The sequence below is a fragment of the Abramis brama genome (assembly GCF_963993115.1).
Source record: "Abramis brama genome assembly, chromosome: 24".
NCBI lineage: Eukaryota > Metazoa > Chordata > Actinopteri > Cypriniformes > Leuciscidae > Abramis > Abramis brama.
Window position 1 is genome coordinate 23,880,171 of NC_139986.1, and position 18,818 is coordinate 23,898,988.

At 37.1% G+C, this 18,818-nt stretch overlaps 1 protein-coding gene across 5 annotated transcripts in view; it reads right to left on the reverse strand.

The window, feature by feature from the left end:
• LOC311075851 (RALY RNA binding protein like) overlaps nt 1–18,818 on the reverse strand; it is a gene marked incomplete at its 5' end in the record, with an annotated part of 121,692 nt that overhangs the window by 36,126 nt on the left and 66,748 nt on the right. For 3 of the 5 annotated variants that reach the window (XM_084103490.1, XM_084103491.1, XM_084103492.1), the window contains one exon: nt 15,847–16,126. In XM_084103490.1, coding sequence (XP_083959616.1) covers nt 15,847–16,126 — 280 coding nt within the window. Of the gene's footprint in view, nt 1–15,846; nt 16,127–18,818 lie in introns of those variants that run through there. The other 2 variants (XM_084103494.1, XM_084103493.1) reach the window with 1 other exon arrangement.

Genomic DNA, 18,818 nt, shown 5'->3' on the forward strand with positions numbered 1-18,818 from the left:
CAAAACAAACACAGGGCTCAAGCTGATTCATTTTAATAGAAATGAAAGGCCTCACGTCCAAAACCGGCCTCTGTGTACAAACTCGCCGTGTTTGTTTTCACTAAACCCAACACTTAGGAATTCTGTTGTGTTCCTTTTATTGCATGGCGTGGCACAGGGACATTGTTTACAGGGCACAGGATGATGCAAAGCACAAAAACACACATCTTAGCTCTGTTTCTGGACCCCGTAAGAAGCCTTGTTGCTCGAATCAAATTAAGTTTTAATTTAGCACATCGCTAAGCTAATGATGTGGTACTTTTATAAGAAAACATAAACACACACACACACACATATTGGATAAATGGCCCATTTATAATTAGACTTTTTAGAATTGAATGAATATGATTTTTTATATATATTTGAAAGTCTCTTATGCTCACCAAGACTGTTTATTGATTAAAAATACAGTAAAGACAGTAAATATTACTACATTTTAAAATAACTGTTTTCTATTATAAAATATTTTGAAAAGTAATTTATTCCTGTGATCAAAGCTGAATTTTCAGCATCATTACTCCAGTCTTCAGTGTCACATGATCCTTCAGAAATCATTCTAATATGATGATTTGCTGCTCAAGAAACATTTATAATTATTATCAATGCTGCAAACATTTGTGCAGCTTAATAAAATGCTTAATTAAAGGAGTGAATTGAAAGTTTAAGCAAACAGCATTTCTTTGAAATCAAAATAATTTGTAACATTATAAATGTTTTTACTGTCACTTTTGATCAATTTAATGTCCTCGCTGAATAATAGTATTCATTTCTTAAAGGGGACATATTATTCTCATTTTCAAAGTCTTGATTTTGTTCTTGGGTGTACTAGAATAGGGTTTCATGCTTGGATGTTCAAAAAACACATTAGTATTTACATATTTTACATCTACATTATTGCAGCACCTCTCTTCCCAGTCTGTCAGAAACGCTATGTTGAGTTCAAGTCTTTCCGAAAAAGTGTGTTCTGATTGGTCGGCTTGACCAGTGTGTTGTGATTGGTCAGCTGCTTTTAGTGTGTTTTGGAAATGTTACGTCCCTTACCATAACTGTGGGTTTCAATGCAACTCAACCTTTTTTGTGTATGCCACAGACAGAAATTATTGAAATGAGTAATATTGTGACGTGTTCGTTCCCGGAAGAAAACTCAGTAGCACTTTATTTTACAGTCCTGTTCCCCATGTACTGGTACTATACCCATTACTATAGTAATTGCAATAACTGGGTCATATAGGTACTAACTTTGAACCTATCCCTAAACCCAACCTGAACCCATAGTTCCCTTATATTACCAGTACTTTCTTAGCTAAGTAGACTGTACGTACTGTAAGTGCACATACTAATAAAGTGTAGGCTAACCGAAAACTCAAGACTACGATCAAGGTGTTTCAGGGAGTTCGGAAACAGTGACACTTATATAAAGAATAACTCACTTTGGAGTGACTTTGCAACTTCACAGACCTTTTTCGTGCTCAAACAGCAACATACACACTAAAGAAAGATGTCAATAGGACCCCCTGACTTTTCAACGGTAATGTATATGCAATGCTGCCGTAGACTTTGGTCTAAATGAAGTATCTTTGAAGCAAGCATAATGTTATACATCTATGATGCTTTAAAATGCTGTCTAGGTAGGCCGATCACTATGTTTTGGAACAGAGTTCTTGTCTTCATATTTGTTTGCCATCTGTGACTATAGGCATATGAAACCTGTCAGTTGGTTCTGTTTAATTTGGGTAATTCTGTAGACATCGCTGTCCAGAAAGAAAAAAAAACCCGCTGAGGGGGTTTGCATGCCAAAATATGCTCATTACACACTGGGCTAGAGCTTCGGCGTGGGCAAAGTGAAACGGATTATCTGAGCGCACTGTTAGGACAAACAGCTCTAATTCTTTGATTACAAATTAGGATTCATGTGTGTGCGCAAGGAAATTCCAAGCTGTAAATTAAAGCTGTGAATGGAAAATCCTCAAGTGCATGACTGTCTGGTGTTTTCTTTGAAAGCGAAATCTGCATGCGGGTAAATGTCTCGAAAACAAGAGCGGGGTCACAATTCACCAGAAAATCAAAACAGAGTTAGCCTGTGTTTCAAAAAAAATGAAGCATTGTGACTTTAATTCAAGACAACATTTTCCTCCACATTCTGATGTTATGCATACAGATGGTTAACTTTTCATTATATTCTCATTACAGTAACAGCATTTTCTTGTATTAAATTGATAAAATGACTTCAATACATAAAAATGTATGTCAGCATAAAGGGAGTAAAATGAATGAAAATAATATTTATAACTAATTGGACATTATGGTAATGAGAATTGGAGGCAAAATGTGCTTAAATGTCATGAAAATAATGTCAGATGGTCTTAAATATAATTTAATGCCATTGTATACGTCTATGTATGCAAAGCAACAAGCAAACAATCACGCATACAAATAAATGGTATATATTCACCTTAGTAAATAATTATGTTCTTTTGAACTTTCTATTCATCAAAGAATCGTGAAAAAAACTTTTTCCACAAAAATATTTAGAAGCACAATGGTTTTCAATATTGATAACAATAAGAACCAATTATCTGAACACCAAATCAGAATATTAGAAAGATTTCAGGGTAAAATATGACCTGGGCGGGTTTTTGACAGGTTTTGTGAGATTAACAACAGGAGCTTTGCATGTGTACTGATACTGACAAATTCAATTTCATCATGGTTTATGTATGTGTATGTATGCATGCTGTGGCTTATATACAACCTGTTCATCAATGTGAGAGAGTGCATTAGGGATTAATATCCTGCATATGAATGAGATACCAATCCTTGAACAAGAACGGAGCTGGATTTCAATTACGGTTTCATCCCTGTTGCAATTTAATGTTCGTGAAGCAGGTCTGAGTGACCCTGTGTAATCAAAACTGGAATAACATAATCACACTCAGATTTCAGCAATACCACAAACAGAGCAGATATTTATCCCGCTTTCCTCGCGATTATGTGTGATAGCGTGACCGTTTCTGATAGCAGACTGCAGCATAAACCAGTGGGCCACAAATAACGGCCAATGGGACGTCAGATGAGGACACTGTTTGTTCAGCAGTCACCTCGGTCTGCTTTTAATGAGCACACAAACAAACACACACGCAGACGCACTCAATCAATCAGGATGCATTGCGTTCGCTCACAAGGTCAATGAGTGGTGAAGACAGATAGACGTCTTGAAGACTGTCGGAGCTAAGTGTGTCCCGCTGCAGATTGGCTTCAGAATGATGGCTGGAATATGAGTTCTGCTCAGTGGCAAGAAATGATTCGAGATTTTTTGTCCTCTTTCTGTCTCTCAAAATTTCTCATACACAGACTTTCCTAGAAATCGAGAGAACACAATTTTGTTCCTGACGACACAAGGGATTTTCACACTACACTTAACTCCGGGTTTCGTCGCTCTAAACCCCACTTTTAACCCAGAATAAAGGAACGTTTCACACTTGTAATTAAGAAGCAGGGTTAGAACCATTTTTGCGCCATTAACCAAACTTGTACAGTGTGAAAATATGCGGTGTTCGAATGTTACAGTACAACTATAGATGCGTAGCAATCAACAGCCTCGCATTCACGTACATTGAACAGCAATATAGTGTCGGCCCAGATCCGGCACCCACTTGTACCAGATGTGGGCCGGATCTGGGCCGACACTATGTTGCTGTCTGTGTAATTTCAGCGTTTAATGGGAAAATGTCAAATGGTGACACTAAATGTGACCATTTGAGTGAACAAGAGAACATTTTATTCTCTGAAAAGTTCATTCAGTATCAACTTGATAGTACCATTAGCAATATAATATGTGGATGCGCAACACTAAAGCCTTTATATAAACATATCAGGTGTGGCGTTTGTCCAGTCATTGACACTGACACAACAAAAAAGCAAATAAGGATGTTAACCCAGGGTTTAAGAATGTAGGCTGCAATGTAAAACGGCAGTTTATGAATACCCAGGATTAAATGTTAACCCTGGGTTAATTGAGAGCGATGTGAAACGTGAAGCAAGATAATACAGGATTCTATTCACCCGGGGATTAGCATGACCCAGGGTTAACTATTCAAGTGTGAAAAACCCTACAGTTTATGATTCATCTGGCTCTTCATTGCACCATTAGAGACACAACAAGATTCAGAATTAACAGCAATAACAGGATAACACAGATTTTCTGACAGGACATTATCTGTTGAGTTGACAGACATTTCTTTTAACCCCAAAACACAATACAATGCAATTTGTAATTCAAAACGCGGGTAAAAAACCTGTGCGTATGGAAAATTCCTTCTAATTTACATAATATATTGGGCCCTATTTTTACAGCCTTTTCTTTGAGTGTAACATCCGGCCTTGAGTGAGTCACTGCTTTTAAAAAACAGAGACAACAAAAATATAATTAAAAATGCCAATGTTCAATAAATAGTTAAATATATGAATACAAATAATTAACTGGAATAAACAATTTTTCTGGCAAGTAATATAGTTCATTAGCCAACAGTTTTAAAAAATAAAGTTTTCAATGGGAGGGTTTCGCAGCAATGCGATTTTTGGCTCCCAAAATATCCACTTAGTGAAAAGAACCATAAGAACCATTTTTTCTTAGTTTGAAGAACATTTTATCAACTTTATCACTATGTTGAATTAGATTTGAACATGACTCATCCAATCGGAATCAGGTTAGAGGTGTGGAACGCAAGGATGTTGGAAACAAATAAACTGGTCATGGACCAAAACAGGTTGAGAACCCTTATAAAAGGGAGAAGGGATGCAGAGAAAATGGAAGGGTAAAGAAAAAGTGAAAAGATATTGACTTCTCCTGGCTCCATGCGTCTGGTCTTTGTTGTTGCTCTCTTGCCATGGTGATTATTTTCAATACGTTATCGGCCCTTTCCTGCAGATCTCAACATCATGGACGATGACTGAGTGCTGGATTTCTGTCACTGTAATGCCATTAACATGGATTTTTTCAACTAATTCGTGTACTCAATGGCGTCTGGAGAACCAATCCGCCTCCTTTAACCCTGAAGTTCAATCCAACTAATGTCTTAGCGATGAACCTGTACTGTAAATCCAATCAATGGATTCTCCAAGCATCTGTCATCTACAGTTACAAACATGATCTACTAAAATATTTGAAATTATATTTCAAGGATGTAGGTTTGGTTCTAACACTGGTTAGATGCACTTTCAATTTCGTCTACACTACAAAAAAAAAAAAAAAACACCATTATACTGTATTAATTGGAATTTTGTCTTGTTTTGAAGTAAAATTTCTAATTTTATCTAAAATATATCTTTAAAATAAGATAAAGGAATGCATTTATAATGAATAAAAATATTTAAATAAAATAAAATAAAAATCTCATGTTCGCCAGTGCTGCATTTATTTAATCAAATATTTTAAAATAGCATTTTAATATATTTTCAGCATCATTACTCCAGTCTTCAGTGTCACATGATCCTTCAGAAATCATTCTAATATGCTGATTTGCTGCTCAAGAAACACTTATTATTATTATATAAATATTGTTCAACACAGTTGTGCTGCGGAAATTGTGATATATTATAATGTATAATACATCTATAATGTATTATTATCTTGTTGTCTCCAAAGTTTTGAACGGTAATGTATCTCGAATTACAGTGTCTCCAAGTTTTAGGCATAAGCCTCACTGAAAACAAGAAACAAACTTAATTCAAGAAAGTATTCACTAGTCTGTCCCAACTGTCCATACTCAAATCCATGTGGTACTTCATGCATTCTTAGCTCAAAATTAGAGCAGCATCTCCAATTCCCACCACATCAGAGAACATGTCATAAACTCGGTTAAAAAAATCGGTTAGTCAGCGACTGTTGAAATCTTGAGCATGTAAGATGAGCTTCATATCACGGGTGTGCTGTAGATATTCGTTTTTTATCCCGGGGCCCTGCTAACTGTCTCCTACAGGTGCTTCTCTCTGGAGATGTCATTAGCAACCCAAGTCTGACTGTAGCTGCGGGCGTGCGATTCTTTGTAGTCAACTAAGCAGTACAGCGTCCTCAACACCACATCCAGGGAACACATGCTCTGGCTCGCGGTACCGATGCAGAATTTCTGCTGCCCTGAGGCTCCTCATCCATCACTGCGGCTCATCAGCCTTCAGAAACCACAGCCAGGAACCACATGCTGGTCTGATACGTTCTTTACCGGCATGGCGCCACTAAGGCGTACAGTCCTAAAAATCAAGGTTTAAATTAGAAAGAAAAAAAAGGCCTGGTTTCACAGACAGGGCTTAGATTAAGCCAGGATTAGGCCTTAGTTCAATTAGGATATTTAATAGCTTTTATGAACGTGCATTAGAAAAAAAACATCACTGGTGTTCATCTTGAGGCAAAACAATGGCACTAATATATTTTAAGATATGTCAGTGTAAGTTGCTTTCAGTTAAAACAGCCCAAACATGCAAGAGAACCTTGTTAAAACGTATGAGTCTCCAGTTTATAGCAGGGGCTCCACAAGTTATTTTTATTTATTTATTTATTTTAAAATTATGGGGGGTGTTTGGGAGTGCATTAAACAAAATAACAATATTAAGATACCTTAACATAAGTTACTTCAAGTTCAGTGAAATGTTTACCTTAATCCGGTGTGACGTGTATATATGCACATCAATAATTATAATTTTAATGCAGAGTAAACATCATAACTAAGCATGCAAATACATTAATATGAGATTATACTCATGTTATTATAGACAAGGCAACACTCGAACTTAGACCTACTGTTCACTGTTTTTTATTCAGAAGGGATGCATTAAATTGATCAAAAGTGACATTTATGTAAAATGTAAATGCTGTTCTTTTGAACTTTCTATTTATTAAAGAATCCTAAAAATGTATGCATCACGGTTTCCACAAAAATATTAAGCAGCACAACTGTTTTCAACATTGATAATAATAAGAAAATGTGTTTGAGCAGCAAATCATCAGAATGATTTCTGAAGGATCATGTGACACTGAAGACTGGAGTAATGATGCTGAAAATTCAGCTTTGCAACACAGGAATAAACTACATTTGAAAGTATATTTAAATAGAACACAATTATTTTAAATTCTAATCATATTTTCCCCCCATTTTTATTAGATTTAATGGGATGTCCTTAGCCATATTGCCACATTTCCTGTTATGAAAACATTCATATGGCTCTGCATGGTGGTCCATGTGCCAAAAAGTCAATATGGTCAATTATGTTGCAGTTTTCTACCGGTCATAGATTTTAGTGAATTAATAAAAAACGTTTGGTGTTTATAGGGAAAGTTGTTTTAATGTGACAAAAATGACCAAAAAAATGAGTATTCATTAAACAATGCCTTTAAAAAAAACACAAATGAGGTTTAAATGGAGCCATAAATAGGAACTGGAGGCATACTGGCACATGTGCACCAAACATATGTGTGAACGGACACGGCACTGGGCAGACGTGTGGAGATCTGCTCTGCGGTTCACTTCAGTACACTCACAGACACAAAGATGGAACTGAAGGATTCTGAGAGGAACAAGCAGGAACAGCCCATCGACAGAACAACCTCCTCACGCCTGGGGAGAGAGCAGCTCTACACCAGGGGGAAACACACGCGACGGACAGAACTAACAGCCCCATAACTCATTCAAAGCCTTCACATCAGATCATCTCATGAATTCAGTAAATATCTGCAGTACATCTTTCACTAGAGGGGATATTAAACTCTAATGAAGTTTAGGGGAAAAAAGACTTATATTCCAAGTCTTCTGAGTTCATGCGACAGCTTTTGAGCTACACCTTCCTGAAGCTTCAACAGAGCACAGCACTAGCGACGCCACGGTCTTGGGTTCCCATGGAAAGCAAAAACTGATTTGACTTTGGACAAAAGCATTTGCAAAATGCATATATGTAAATGTTGTGTGACAGGCTAAAAATACACTTTAAAAACGAAGTTGTAAATAAAACAAATATTATTGGAGTATGTTTTAAGAAAAGTCTTTCTACTGCAAAATTGTATGTTTCATTCAATGTGTTAATTGCCATTTTTATTGTAATTATTTGTGAAATTTACTTGCAATTTCTGAATGAAAATGCTGTTATGCTGTCTGTTAATAGTCTTCAATTACATGTTGTCCTATAAACAACCAGTCAGTAAACAGACTTGTCTCATGATGAACATAACATTTACAATCAAAGTAACAGTTCCCAGTTCATTTCGAATCAGACACTGAAAAATGATGGCTCTGGCTACAGTAAAATAAAATGTGCCTGATTCAAACCATTAATTCAAGCTGTTTCATGAATCTTCATTTGATTGTGAATTGGACATGGCTCATGCAGTGTTCATTGTTGCATACGGTCTATACTTTAATACGATGATACAAGACTGTAATTTTTAAGTACAATCAACTTGGATTTTTGAGTCAGTTCAACTTAAATTACATTAAACTGACTTAAAAAGGAGTTGAATCTTGTATAACTTAAAAAAACAGCTGTATTTTTTCTAGATTTTATTTTAAATTATTATTTTGCGAATAAAAAATTGATGGCAGCTTCGAATATGGTGCATGCAACCTGGATTTAGAGCTTGAACTATCCGTTTTATACGCTTTGATATACTGTCACAGCATTTCTGCAATCAGATCATTCTCCACATGTTCCTCAAAGAAATAACCTCTGCTCGGTTTCTGTTATTAACCTAGGATTAGTGTTTTGTGTAAAGGCTGAGTATTAGAAACAGAATCAATACTTATGTTCCACTGCTGGCACTAAATAGCCGTAGGGGAAACCTCTTGAAAAAATCTGACAAAATATATATATAGATTTTTGTTTTTGATAATAAAACAAAAATGCTGTACAGTTTCCTGGCGCTGTCTGACCCTTGAAATATTTGGTCTGAGATTGCACAGGATGCTCAAAGTGTTCAAAGACAAATCCAGTACATTGAAGCTCTTTGTTGGATGTATGAAGTAAACAACAGCCTCTGAGATACACTGCAAAATGTGTCTATAGTTTCAGCAGCAGAAACCAATAGAGTCTTGCAGTGAAAATTCTGAATAACGGCATTTCCATGTTTTTTTAATCTGTTTTTATCATTATCATTATCATATTTTTGAGTGTTTTGCAGTCCCACAAAATTGAATGGTTGCATAGACCCATTGTGCTCAATATATATTAATATTGATATATATATATATAAAATAAAATAGCCTATTATTCTTTTCTTTATGTAAAACTTTTTAATGAGTAAAACCACTGAGTGCACCTTCGAAAGTAATTTGCACTGCCGCTCTCATTATGAAACAGCGTCTCAGCTTTATTTGCATTGTTATGACAATTAGTTTAAAAGCTAAAAACCCAGAATTATGACAGTATTCCTCTAAAGCTCAGTGTTGCAATTTACATGTACAGCTCTCCACGAAACAAACATCTTGGACTTTTTGTTCTATCATTAAAATCCACTTTGCTGTTTCTGAATTTACTTTTAACTTCAGTAATTTGCACATGAGCCGTTCTGTTATTTCTAGATCTGTACTGACCTGCTATTTCCCTTTAAAAAAAAAGAGCATTGTAGGAAGGCACCAGGTAAAAAACAGGGGTAATTATATGCTTCTGTTGCCATGGCAAATGCACCTATGTTCATTCACTGTGCTCAATTTTGAGACCCTTAAGCGTGTGGAAATGTGCCTACTATAAGGAAGATTCCTATAATTCTTTATTGCAACGGTGTAAGAAACAGCTTTACCTGGAATGAGACAGCAGGAGAGCTTCTTTACAGAAAGAAGCTGAATAACAGAGGCTGTGATGTACCTGTACCTCTGGAAACGTCTGATTATAATGAGATTTGCCCTCCAGCTGTAAATACTCCCTGCACGCAACTGTTGTTTTTAGTCTCCGCTGTCTGTGCTGTTTTAGTTTTTACAGTTCTCTAGATACGGCAATTTAGCAAACAGGATTCAATCAATTTCATATGGAGCTACTAACAGAGTATTGCAAGGAATTTAGACATAAACCTTAAAACTTGAGAACATTTTGACCGTTATTACCCAGGAAAACAAGATAATCCAACTAAATACTCACTGAACTTTAGCGGGGCATGTTGTCACATTAAATGGGGTAAGTTGTCACAGTGCAACCTGCCATTAAACAACCTATTAGAGGCTTTTAAGCATAATGTAAAAAGCAAAACACTTATTAAATACAAAACAATTCATTAAAAAGGAAAATACACGTGCCTCAATTCTAAAAACATCAGACATTTCAGACATTTCTGAAAAATACAACCCAGCCTCATTGGAAAAATGTGTCAGTATCGACATTTGGGCAAAATGATGTTGCTTCTTGCACGTTTCGCAACACTTTCAAAGTGAAATGTCCAGTCAAGGGTGCTAAAAGCAGATTAATGTGAATCTGGCAATGCTTTATTTGTACGTATCACGGGAGGTCAGAAATGAAATGTTCGGTGAGACTTACAAATCATCTGAAAATCATGCACTATGAAAAAAGTGTTTTGAGCTCATAATATTGTGTTTCGCTACGTGAAAATTAGCCTTTATTAATCGATAATCTGCCCCGTAACCATAATTTGTGTGAAAAGGAACAAAAGTTGTTGCTGTTTTACTGCCTCTGTTTATTTCAGCTGGAAACATGCATATGTGGCGCGTGTGACAACTTGCCCCGGTCTCATAAAAACAGACATATATGTTGGTCAGGTCTCAAAAGAGAATTCTGACATGAGTCCGCTTCAGAGAACAAGACATGAATTTCAAAAGCAGTCTTATAAACTTCCATGTATAATTAATAAGGATGTGAAACATGAACTTTTATCTCCCAGGGAAAAAAGGGAGGAATGAACAACATTAGGTACTCTCAGGATGTGAATGTGGATCCCTGTATAGTCTCTCTCTCTCTCTCTCATGAAATCCCACGTGCACAAAGAGGGAGAGTGAAAGAAACAACAGATGAAGCTTGGCAGGGCATGAAATGTCTCTCTAACATTCTCCACCTAGATTCTGTACGGCAGCACATGCCTGACACAGTCCATTTATAAAGTGAACACTCCTTTGGTAAAGATGATTTTAGAGGAGAACTGAATTTAGTCTTTTTACAGTTGTTTCAGGCAGCGTTAAAGGTGCACTCAGGGTTATTTCCCCCCTGAAAAACAACTTTTTCCACATAAACAGAACTATATGTTTTTAAATGATATTCAGCTTGTTTATTTTACATGGAGTGGGTTGCCTCATGGGGATTTCTAGTTTGAGATCACAATAAAAAGTGCCATCTTTACTCTATGTATGTATGTATGCATGTATGTATGTGTATATTATATATATATATATATAATACGGTCTGTATTCTACTGTACCCTATCTTTGATACTACAACAAACTAAAATTGCTCACATGAGTCAGACTTACTGATAATGTGGCAGTACGGCGATCAATTCATTGACAGCAAGAAACAGCAGTTGCTTTGTGGAAGTTGTCTTAAATCTCTGGCTCACACCCAGAATCCTCAGTCAAAGTCACTGCAGGTCTCAGCCTCGCTAATAAAAGATGTCAGTTCAGTAAGATGAGCCCGAGTGTGGAATTAATTGGCAATCAGGAATTTATTTTCCCCTCTGCGTTGAGATTTGCACATAATCTGATAATAATGTCAGAAATAGCTTTCAGCAATAATGACCTTTATTTGACCTTTAAAGTGATGAAAATACTTTAGATTCCTCTCACTGTCGGGCCGTTAACGCACAGATGGAGTCTCACCTACACGAACGTATGAATGCCAGCTAACATTTTCTGTTTCTTTCGGTGCTCAGTCTATCTGTCACATTCTCATTCGGTGTCCTTCATGAACCTACACACACATATGATATGTCCTGTTGAATGAGTTCAAAGTCCTTTTAAAATAAGTTGGATCTTGACTTGACAAGCTATATTGTAATCATATTGGCCCTCATTTATCATTCTTGCGTAGAAACGGGCGTATATGTTGGCGTAAGATTATGCTTACACTCCTCTCACCGTCTGATTTATGAAGCTGTGCGTGTGTTAGGAATTGTTTTTCTGCGCATTTCCGCACTAACTCAAAACGTGCGTACACCACCTCCTGAGCTGGCGTAGGATTTGAGCGTGCCGTACGCCAACGTCCATATTGATAAATCTCAAAGTCACCGTGGTTTTGGGTGTACGTCAGGTGTACGCTGGAAATTTGGTGTACGCACTTTTGATAAATGAGGGCCATTATTGTGTGTAAATATATATACAGTATATATATATATATATATATATATATATATATATATATATATATATATATAATGTATTCATGATTTCAATATAGCATGTCAACTCATTTAACAGGACATATAATATGTGTAGGAAGGTTTATATATATATATATATATATATATATATATATATATATATATATAAAGCCTAAATATGTAGGACACAGACACCTTTCAACACAGAGTAACACAACGATTTAAACTGGTTTTTGAAGAAAAGAAAAAAAAGGTCTAAAAGTTTTTGTCCTGAATAAAATGGCAAAGATCGTTGCAGTCCAGTACATTGTACAGAAAAATTGATGTATGTGTGTGTATTTGTATATCCTTGCTGCTTATCGGTACGAAGTGTTGGGTAACATTAATATGTAACATCTTATGCCGGGCTCTCTCTCTCTCTCTCTCTCTGATGTAGTTGTGCCTCCTAAAGGAGAGTGAGCCGCGTGTTATCGCAGCCGAGCAGAGTGATGGTATCTGCAGCGTTCGACTAGTTTCCATTAGGGAATTACCAGGTCAGGTTGAGGGGGTGGGGGGTGTTGGTTGCAGAGCAGACCTGCGGTAATGAAGGAATTCGCCTTCGTTGTTCAGTCAGAGGAGTATATCAGCATTTATACATTACTCCACATGCTGGGCCTGCACTACCAGGAGATTAGGAAAGAGACCGGGATCGTACATCAGCCTGTGTGTGCCGCTGACACAACCAAGAGATAGACCCAAGAAAAATCGCAGCAAAGAGGCTTTCAAAACAGGAGACACCTTGCATAGAAAAGAGACTGTACTCTCTGTGTACACACTGGCTGCGATTAAATCCAACTATCAGGAGGCGGATCGGATCACATGAGCTGTCTGCACTGCCATTGGTAGTCAACGGATCACACTGATACAAATTTGCATAATACTTTATGGATAACTGGCAACAAGCCTGGATGTTGAAACTGTATCTTGAGACCCCTAAATTTTGCATTCTGTTCAATGCCGCTGAACTCCGGCATGCAGCTTTGGAATGCAAGACTGTGTGTCTAGATGTCAGATTTTTATTTATTTTTTACAGCAAAACAGATTAAAGTCTACATGAAATTACAATTTTACTTCAGTAAAATCGCATTTATTAGAAAAAAAAAAAAAAAAAAAAAAAAAGAGAAGGATATCCAATTAGAACAAAAGTGTAGGTCAAGTCATTTTTAATATTGTAAAATGTAAAAAACAAACAAAACAAAAAACAAGAAAAAATGCACAACAATATTAAGTAATGTAAATAATAAGAAATGTTTCTTGATTACCAAATCAGCATATTCAAATGATTTCTGAAGGATCATGTGACACTGAAAATTCAGCTTTGTATCACAGAAATAAAATACACTTTAAAATATATTAAAAAGGCAAACAGTTATTTTGAATTGTAATAATATTTCACAATATTACTGTACTGTATTTTTGATCAAATAAATGTAGCATTGGTGAGCATAAGAGACTACTTTCAAAAACATTATAAAACCTTACTGACCCATAACCTTTGAACGGTAGTGTGGATGCCATTTTCATTTGAGTGTAAATACTGGTAGATGATACTTTCATCAAGTATAAATAACAACAAACAGCGACTTATTTACATTAAGTGTAATAGTGATGATATTCACAGTGTAAAAAACATAATATTTGTACTAAAAAGTCAATGTATGGACCTTTTTATACTCAGTTTAAATAGAAACTGCCTTATTATCATCCATTATGAATTGATTAGATACTGAAAAGACAGATAGTCGGAGGGGAGTGAATGAAAAATAAGATGGAAAGGATAGTCATTTCGCAAGCGAGTTATTGAATTTTGATGAAAGATTACTACTACATTTTTGTCTTCAGACTAATAAATCGTTCACAATAGGACTAGGAACGCATGTTAAGAAAGCACACAGTCAATTTTGATTTCATATTGACTTTAACATCGAATAAAACCCTCATTTAGCAGAAATCCCCAGTTGTGGAGCAGTCGTACATGTTTACAGCCTGACCTCCAGCAAATTTTATCTTAGCAGGTCCTCTGTGCTATTCCTAATGAGGGTCCCCTGGCTATATTTTGCATTATGTATAAAATGTTTTCCATTGCAAAATTAAAACCATGTTTTTTAAAAGCAGGTCAAGGGTATAATGAGGAGGGAGAGAGAGGTAAGTAATGTGTCAGGCCTCCTGTTTTAATCCCGCTGCTCCCAGGAGGTTACAGATATGCGTGTGTTATAGTAGAATTTTATACTCATTTGACAATGAAAGTCCACTGGCTGATTACACAAACAATTCTGCACACGCTGGAAAAGATCGAAGTTAGACACGCTGCTTAAACAAGCTCAGAAATCAAACTCCGAGAAACAAGTAACAAAATGGCATTTCAAATAATTTAATGAAAAGTGAAGTGTATCATTTCTGAGCCAACAAACAAAAAGGGAAAAATAATAATTTATTTTCTCTCCCTGTCTGCCATTGGTTGGGAAAACAGACAGCCCCGCCCCCAACACCAATCTGTCTGTCTATCTATCTATCTATCTATCTATCTATCTATCTATCTGTCTGTCTGTCCGTCCGTCCGTCCGTCCGTCCGTCCGTCCGTCCGTCCGTCCGTCCGTCCATCCGTCCGTCCATCCATCCATCCATCTATCCATCTATCTATCTGTCTGTCTGTCTATCCATCTATCTATCTATCCATCTATCCATCTATCTATCCATATATCTATCTATCTATCTATCTATCTATATATATATCTATCTATCTATCTGTCTGTCTGTCCATCTATCTATCTGTCTGTCTGTCTGTCTTTCCGTCCGTCCGTCCGTCCGTCCGTATGTCTGTCTGTCCATCCATCCATCCATCCATCCATCCATCCATCCATCCATCCATCTATCTATCTATCTATCTATCTCTCTGTCTGTCTGTCTGTCTGTCTGTCTGTCATTTTTAAGCTTGGCCTGCACAATGCTAATTATTTCTTTATTTTTACAATAATTAGGAGGAAATTGCAGTAGAAAAGTTGGTGATTTCAGTCTTTCACATTAGAGATAAATAAATAAATACAAACGATCTTGCTTTTTTTAAAGACACCACAAGGCCACATTTCAGGGAAATCAAGCAACAAATGGTTTCCTTACAGTTTTCTTTGCACATTACAGTAAGTTTGGATAGGAGAAATATTTTAGCATCAAAATAATTACACACTTCACCTTTAATTTTTTTTGTTTCCGCTGTCATTTGTCTTTACAGTAAAACCGCAAATAAAGGCAATGTCACTTTTATGCCACCACAATAACAATAACGCTTGTCTGTCCCATAAACTGTCAAAACACTGAAAAACACTTTGCATGTCCAAAAATCACAAAGCGAAATCAAACGCACTGTGAATCCGCCTCAGGCAACGCGGGCCCCTGTGAGCGCCTGTCAGTCCGGCAGAACCGAGCAAAAAGAGTGCTTTGCTGAGCAGCTTTAGTAAAGCAAAAAAGCAACTCACCCAGTGGCTGTCCTGCAATAATCCTGGTGTTCTCGCCTGCCACGGCCGCCCGTGCGTTCCTTTCACTCATGTATTGGACGAAAGCGTAACCCTTGTGCACCGAACAGCCCACAATCTTGCCGTACTTGGCGAAGATGACCTCGATGTCGCCCTTCTTCACAATGGCAGTGTTGAGGTTGCCGATAAAGACCCGTGAGTTGAGGGAGCGTGGGTCGTTCTTGTTAGTGACATTGCTGGTCTGACTCTTGCCGGTCATTCTTCTCCTGTGGAGCAGAGACATGATGGGGACGACATCAACCACACCTCATATATTGCTGGACCGTCTTGAGGACAGAAAAAGGTGGTTGTAGGGATGCACGACATATTGGCCACTATATCAATATTCACTTATAAATGTTCATTTTTAATGTTATCGACCTTTGAAAATTTGGCCGATCTATTAAAGCCGATAAATAATGGATTATTTCCCTCAGCTGAGACACTTCAGATGTGCACTGTTCGCCATGATGGTTTTGAATGGCTTGAAATATGATTGGAATCACTTCAAAAAAGGAAAATACAGTCAAGTGCAACATGTGCTGTCATATAGGCTATATGAAATTATATTGAGATTGAGAACTGTAGAATTGTGTGCTTGGGACATGGACACTTTCACTTAATGGTGAGACTTTTGGTTTTGTAATCAGGCTCTCAAAAATTATATAAAATATTGGATTTAGATTTATCGGCAAATATATAGGTTATCAGTATCGGCCAAATTTTCATATCGGTGCATCCCTAGGTGGTTGTCAAATAACTTTCTCCAACTTAATAAAGACAAAACTGAAATAATTATATTTGGTCCCCCATAATTGAGAGGCGGTCTAATCAACGAGTTCGGTAATCATTTCCCTTCAATTAGAATTAGTAAGAAATTCTGGACTCAAAATTTAGCTTAAACCAAGCAAATGAATTCTGTTGTTAAAAATAGTTTTACCAATAAAAAATTAATTCTAAACTTAAAACATTTTTGTCTTTCCAAGAATTGGAGAAGGTTAAATTACCTCACATCTAGACTATTGTAATTCCATTTTTTTGGTATTCCTCATTCACACTTTCAGCTGTTGACTATAGGGCAAAGAAATATGATCATGTCATCCCAATTTTAGCTGTCCCTTTTAGGATTCAAGTTACGATTTTGTAGTTTGTTTTTAAAGCTCCTTATGACCAAGCTCCATCTTATCTTAAATATCTTCTTATACATCTACAGTAGTAGACCTTTAGGATCTTCTGACATGGCATTATTGTACGTCCCACGATCACGTCTAAAAACTAAGGGTGATAGAGCCTTTTCAGTTCCCACCCCTCGTTTATGGAATCAGCTGACACTTGACTTTTAAAACTAGGCTGAAAATGTATCTTTACTCACAGGCATTTTAAGTATTCTATATATTGTTTTATATTTTAATGTATTTCATTCTTATTTCTGTTCAGCTTTGATGTTTTTAAATATGCTTTAAGTTTACTATACCATACTATACTATACTATACTATAAAATTTACCATATACATTAAGTTAACTTAATTACTGCTTTTGTCAGTTATTCCACTGCAGGATGCTTCTGCATGCTCTTAAAATCATTGTTTTATGCAAATTAATAATTTGCACTGCAGCCACAAAAAAAAAAAACCCTCTTATAATATTACGATTATCCACCAAAAAGTGAAACAAACGTTCTAAAAACTCTCTAAAAACACTAGCAGTGCATGCTACGTCCCTGACTCAACCTTCACATTTTATCATCATAAAGATTTTAGGTTAAGATACTGCATTGTTTTCTTATCATGATTAAAGAACAGCTATTGGAGCGATAACAATAATTAAATTGCTGTTTTATGGTATATAGCCTACAGACTTGTTCCTGCTGTCAGTGCCAGCCCAGACCCATCATTTTTAACATCCAGGCCGCCCAGCACACTGAATATGTGAGAATATGAGTGAGTGCTGTTGTGTTCATGAGAGATGTTTGTGTTTATTTGTGTTCGTGTCTATAAATGTGAGAATATGAGCATGCCGGTGTGAAGGCGAGAAAGCGAGTGCTGTGCGGATGAGAGAGAATAAATGAAGGCCTCAGGTTTATGCAGTCTCTGTATGACACACTGAACACACAGTTAGTCTTCACATCAGAGAACAGCAGCAAGTTCCTCCCATTGGGTGTCATCCAACTCCCCTTCCCGAACACACACACATTCAGAGACAGTGACTGCTATTGTCTGAGACAGAGATGCATTATGTTCTGTCTCTCACGCTGTCAACGACCTACTCTCACAAGACAGCAAGAATGAACACGCAGCTCCACGGAGGCACTAGCGAGACAGTGTGTCTGAATCAAACGAGCTGACCGAATACAACACATTGAGAAGCCCAAATATATACTTGATATTTGTTGAGTTTTGACTCTGATGGGTCGTTCACACTGACAGTGATTTTAATCGCTGGAAGTCAGAAGGTCAATGTACTGTTGGTCGCTATAGGCATTACTTCAGGCATTACTAGACTTCAAGAGGCACACTAGTGACCCCTTAAGCATCCTTGTTAGCATGTGCGCCTCCCACGCTGGAGACCCCGGTTCGAATCCCACTCAGAGCGGGTCAAGTAGGACCGGTTACATTTGGTGCCGTGACCCGGATGGGAGTGAGGTTGAGGTGGGTGAGTGTAATGGACGTAGGCCAGTTAGAGCTGTGCGTGTAAACCTCACTCTCCTGTCCTCAAGAGGCATGCTAGCGGCTGTAGTCTTTAGCGTACTTGTTAGCATGCCCACCTCCCACGTCGGAGGCCCGGTTCGAATCCCATTCAGAGCGGGTCAAGTAGGACCGGTTGCACAAAGTTAAACATGTTCCTGGGTCAACATATTTTCCTGTTCGAAAATTTAATCCTAACCATATCCCTACTCCTAAACCTAACCCTACCCATAAATTATCCCTAAAATCAG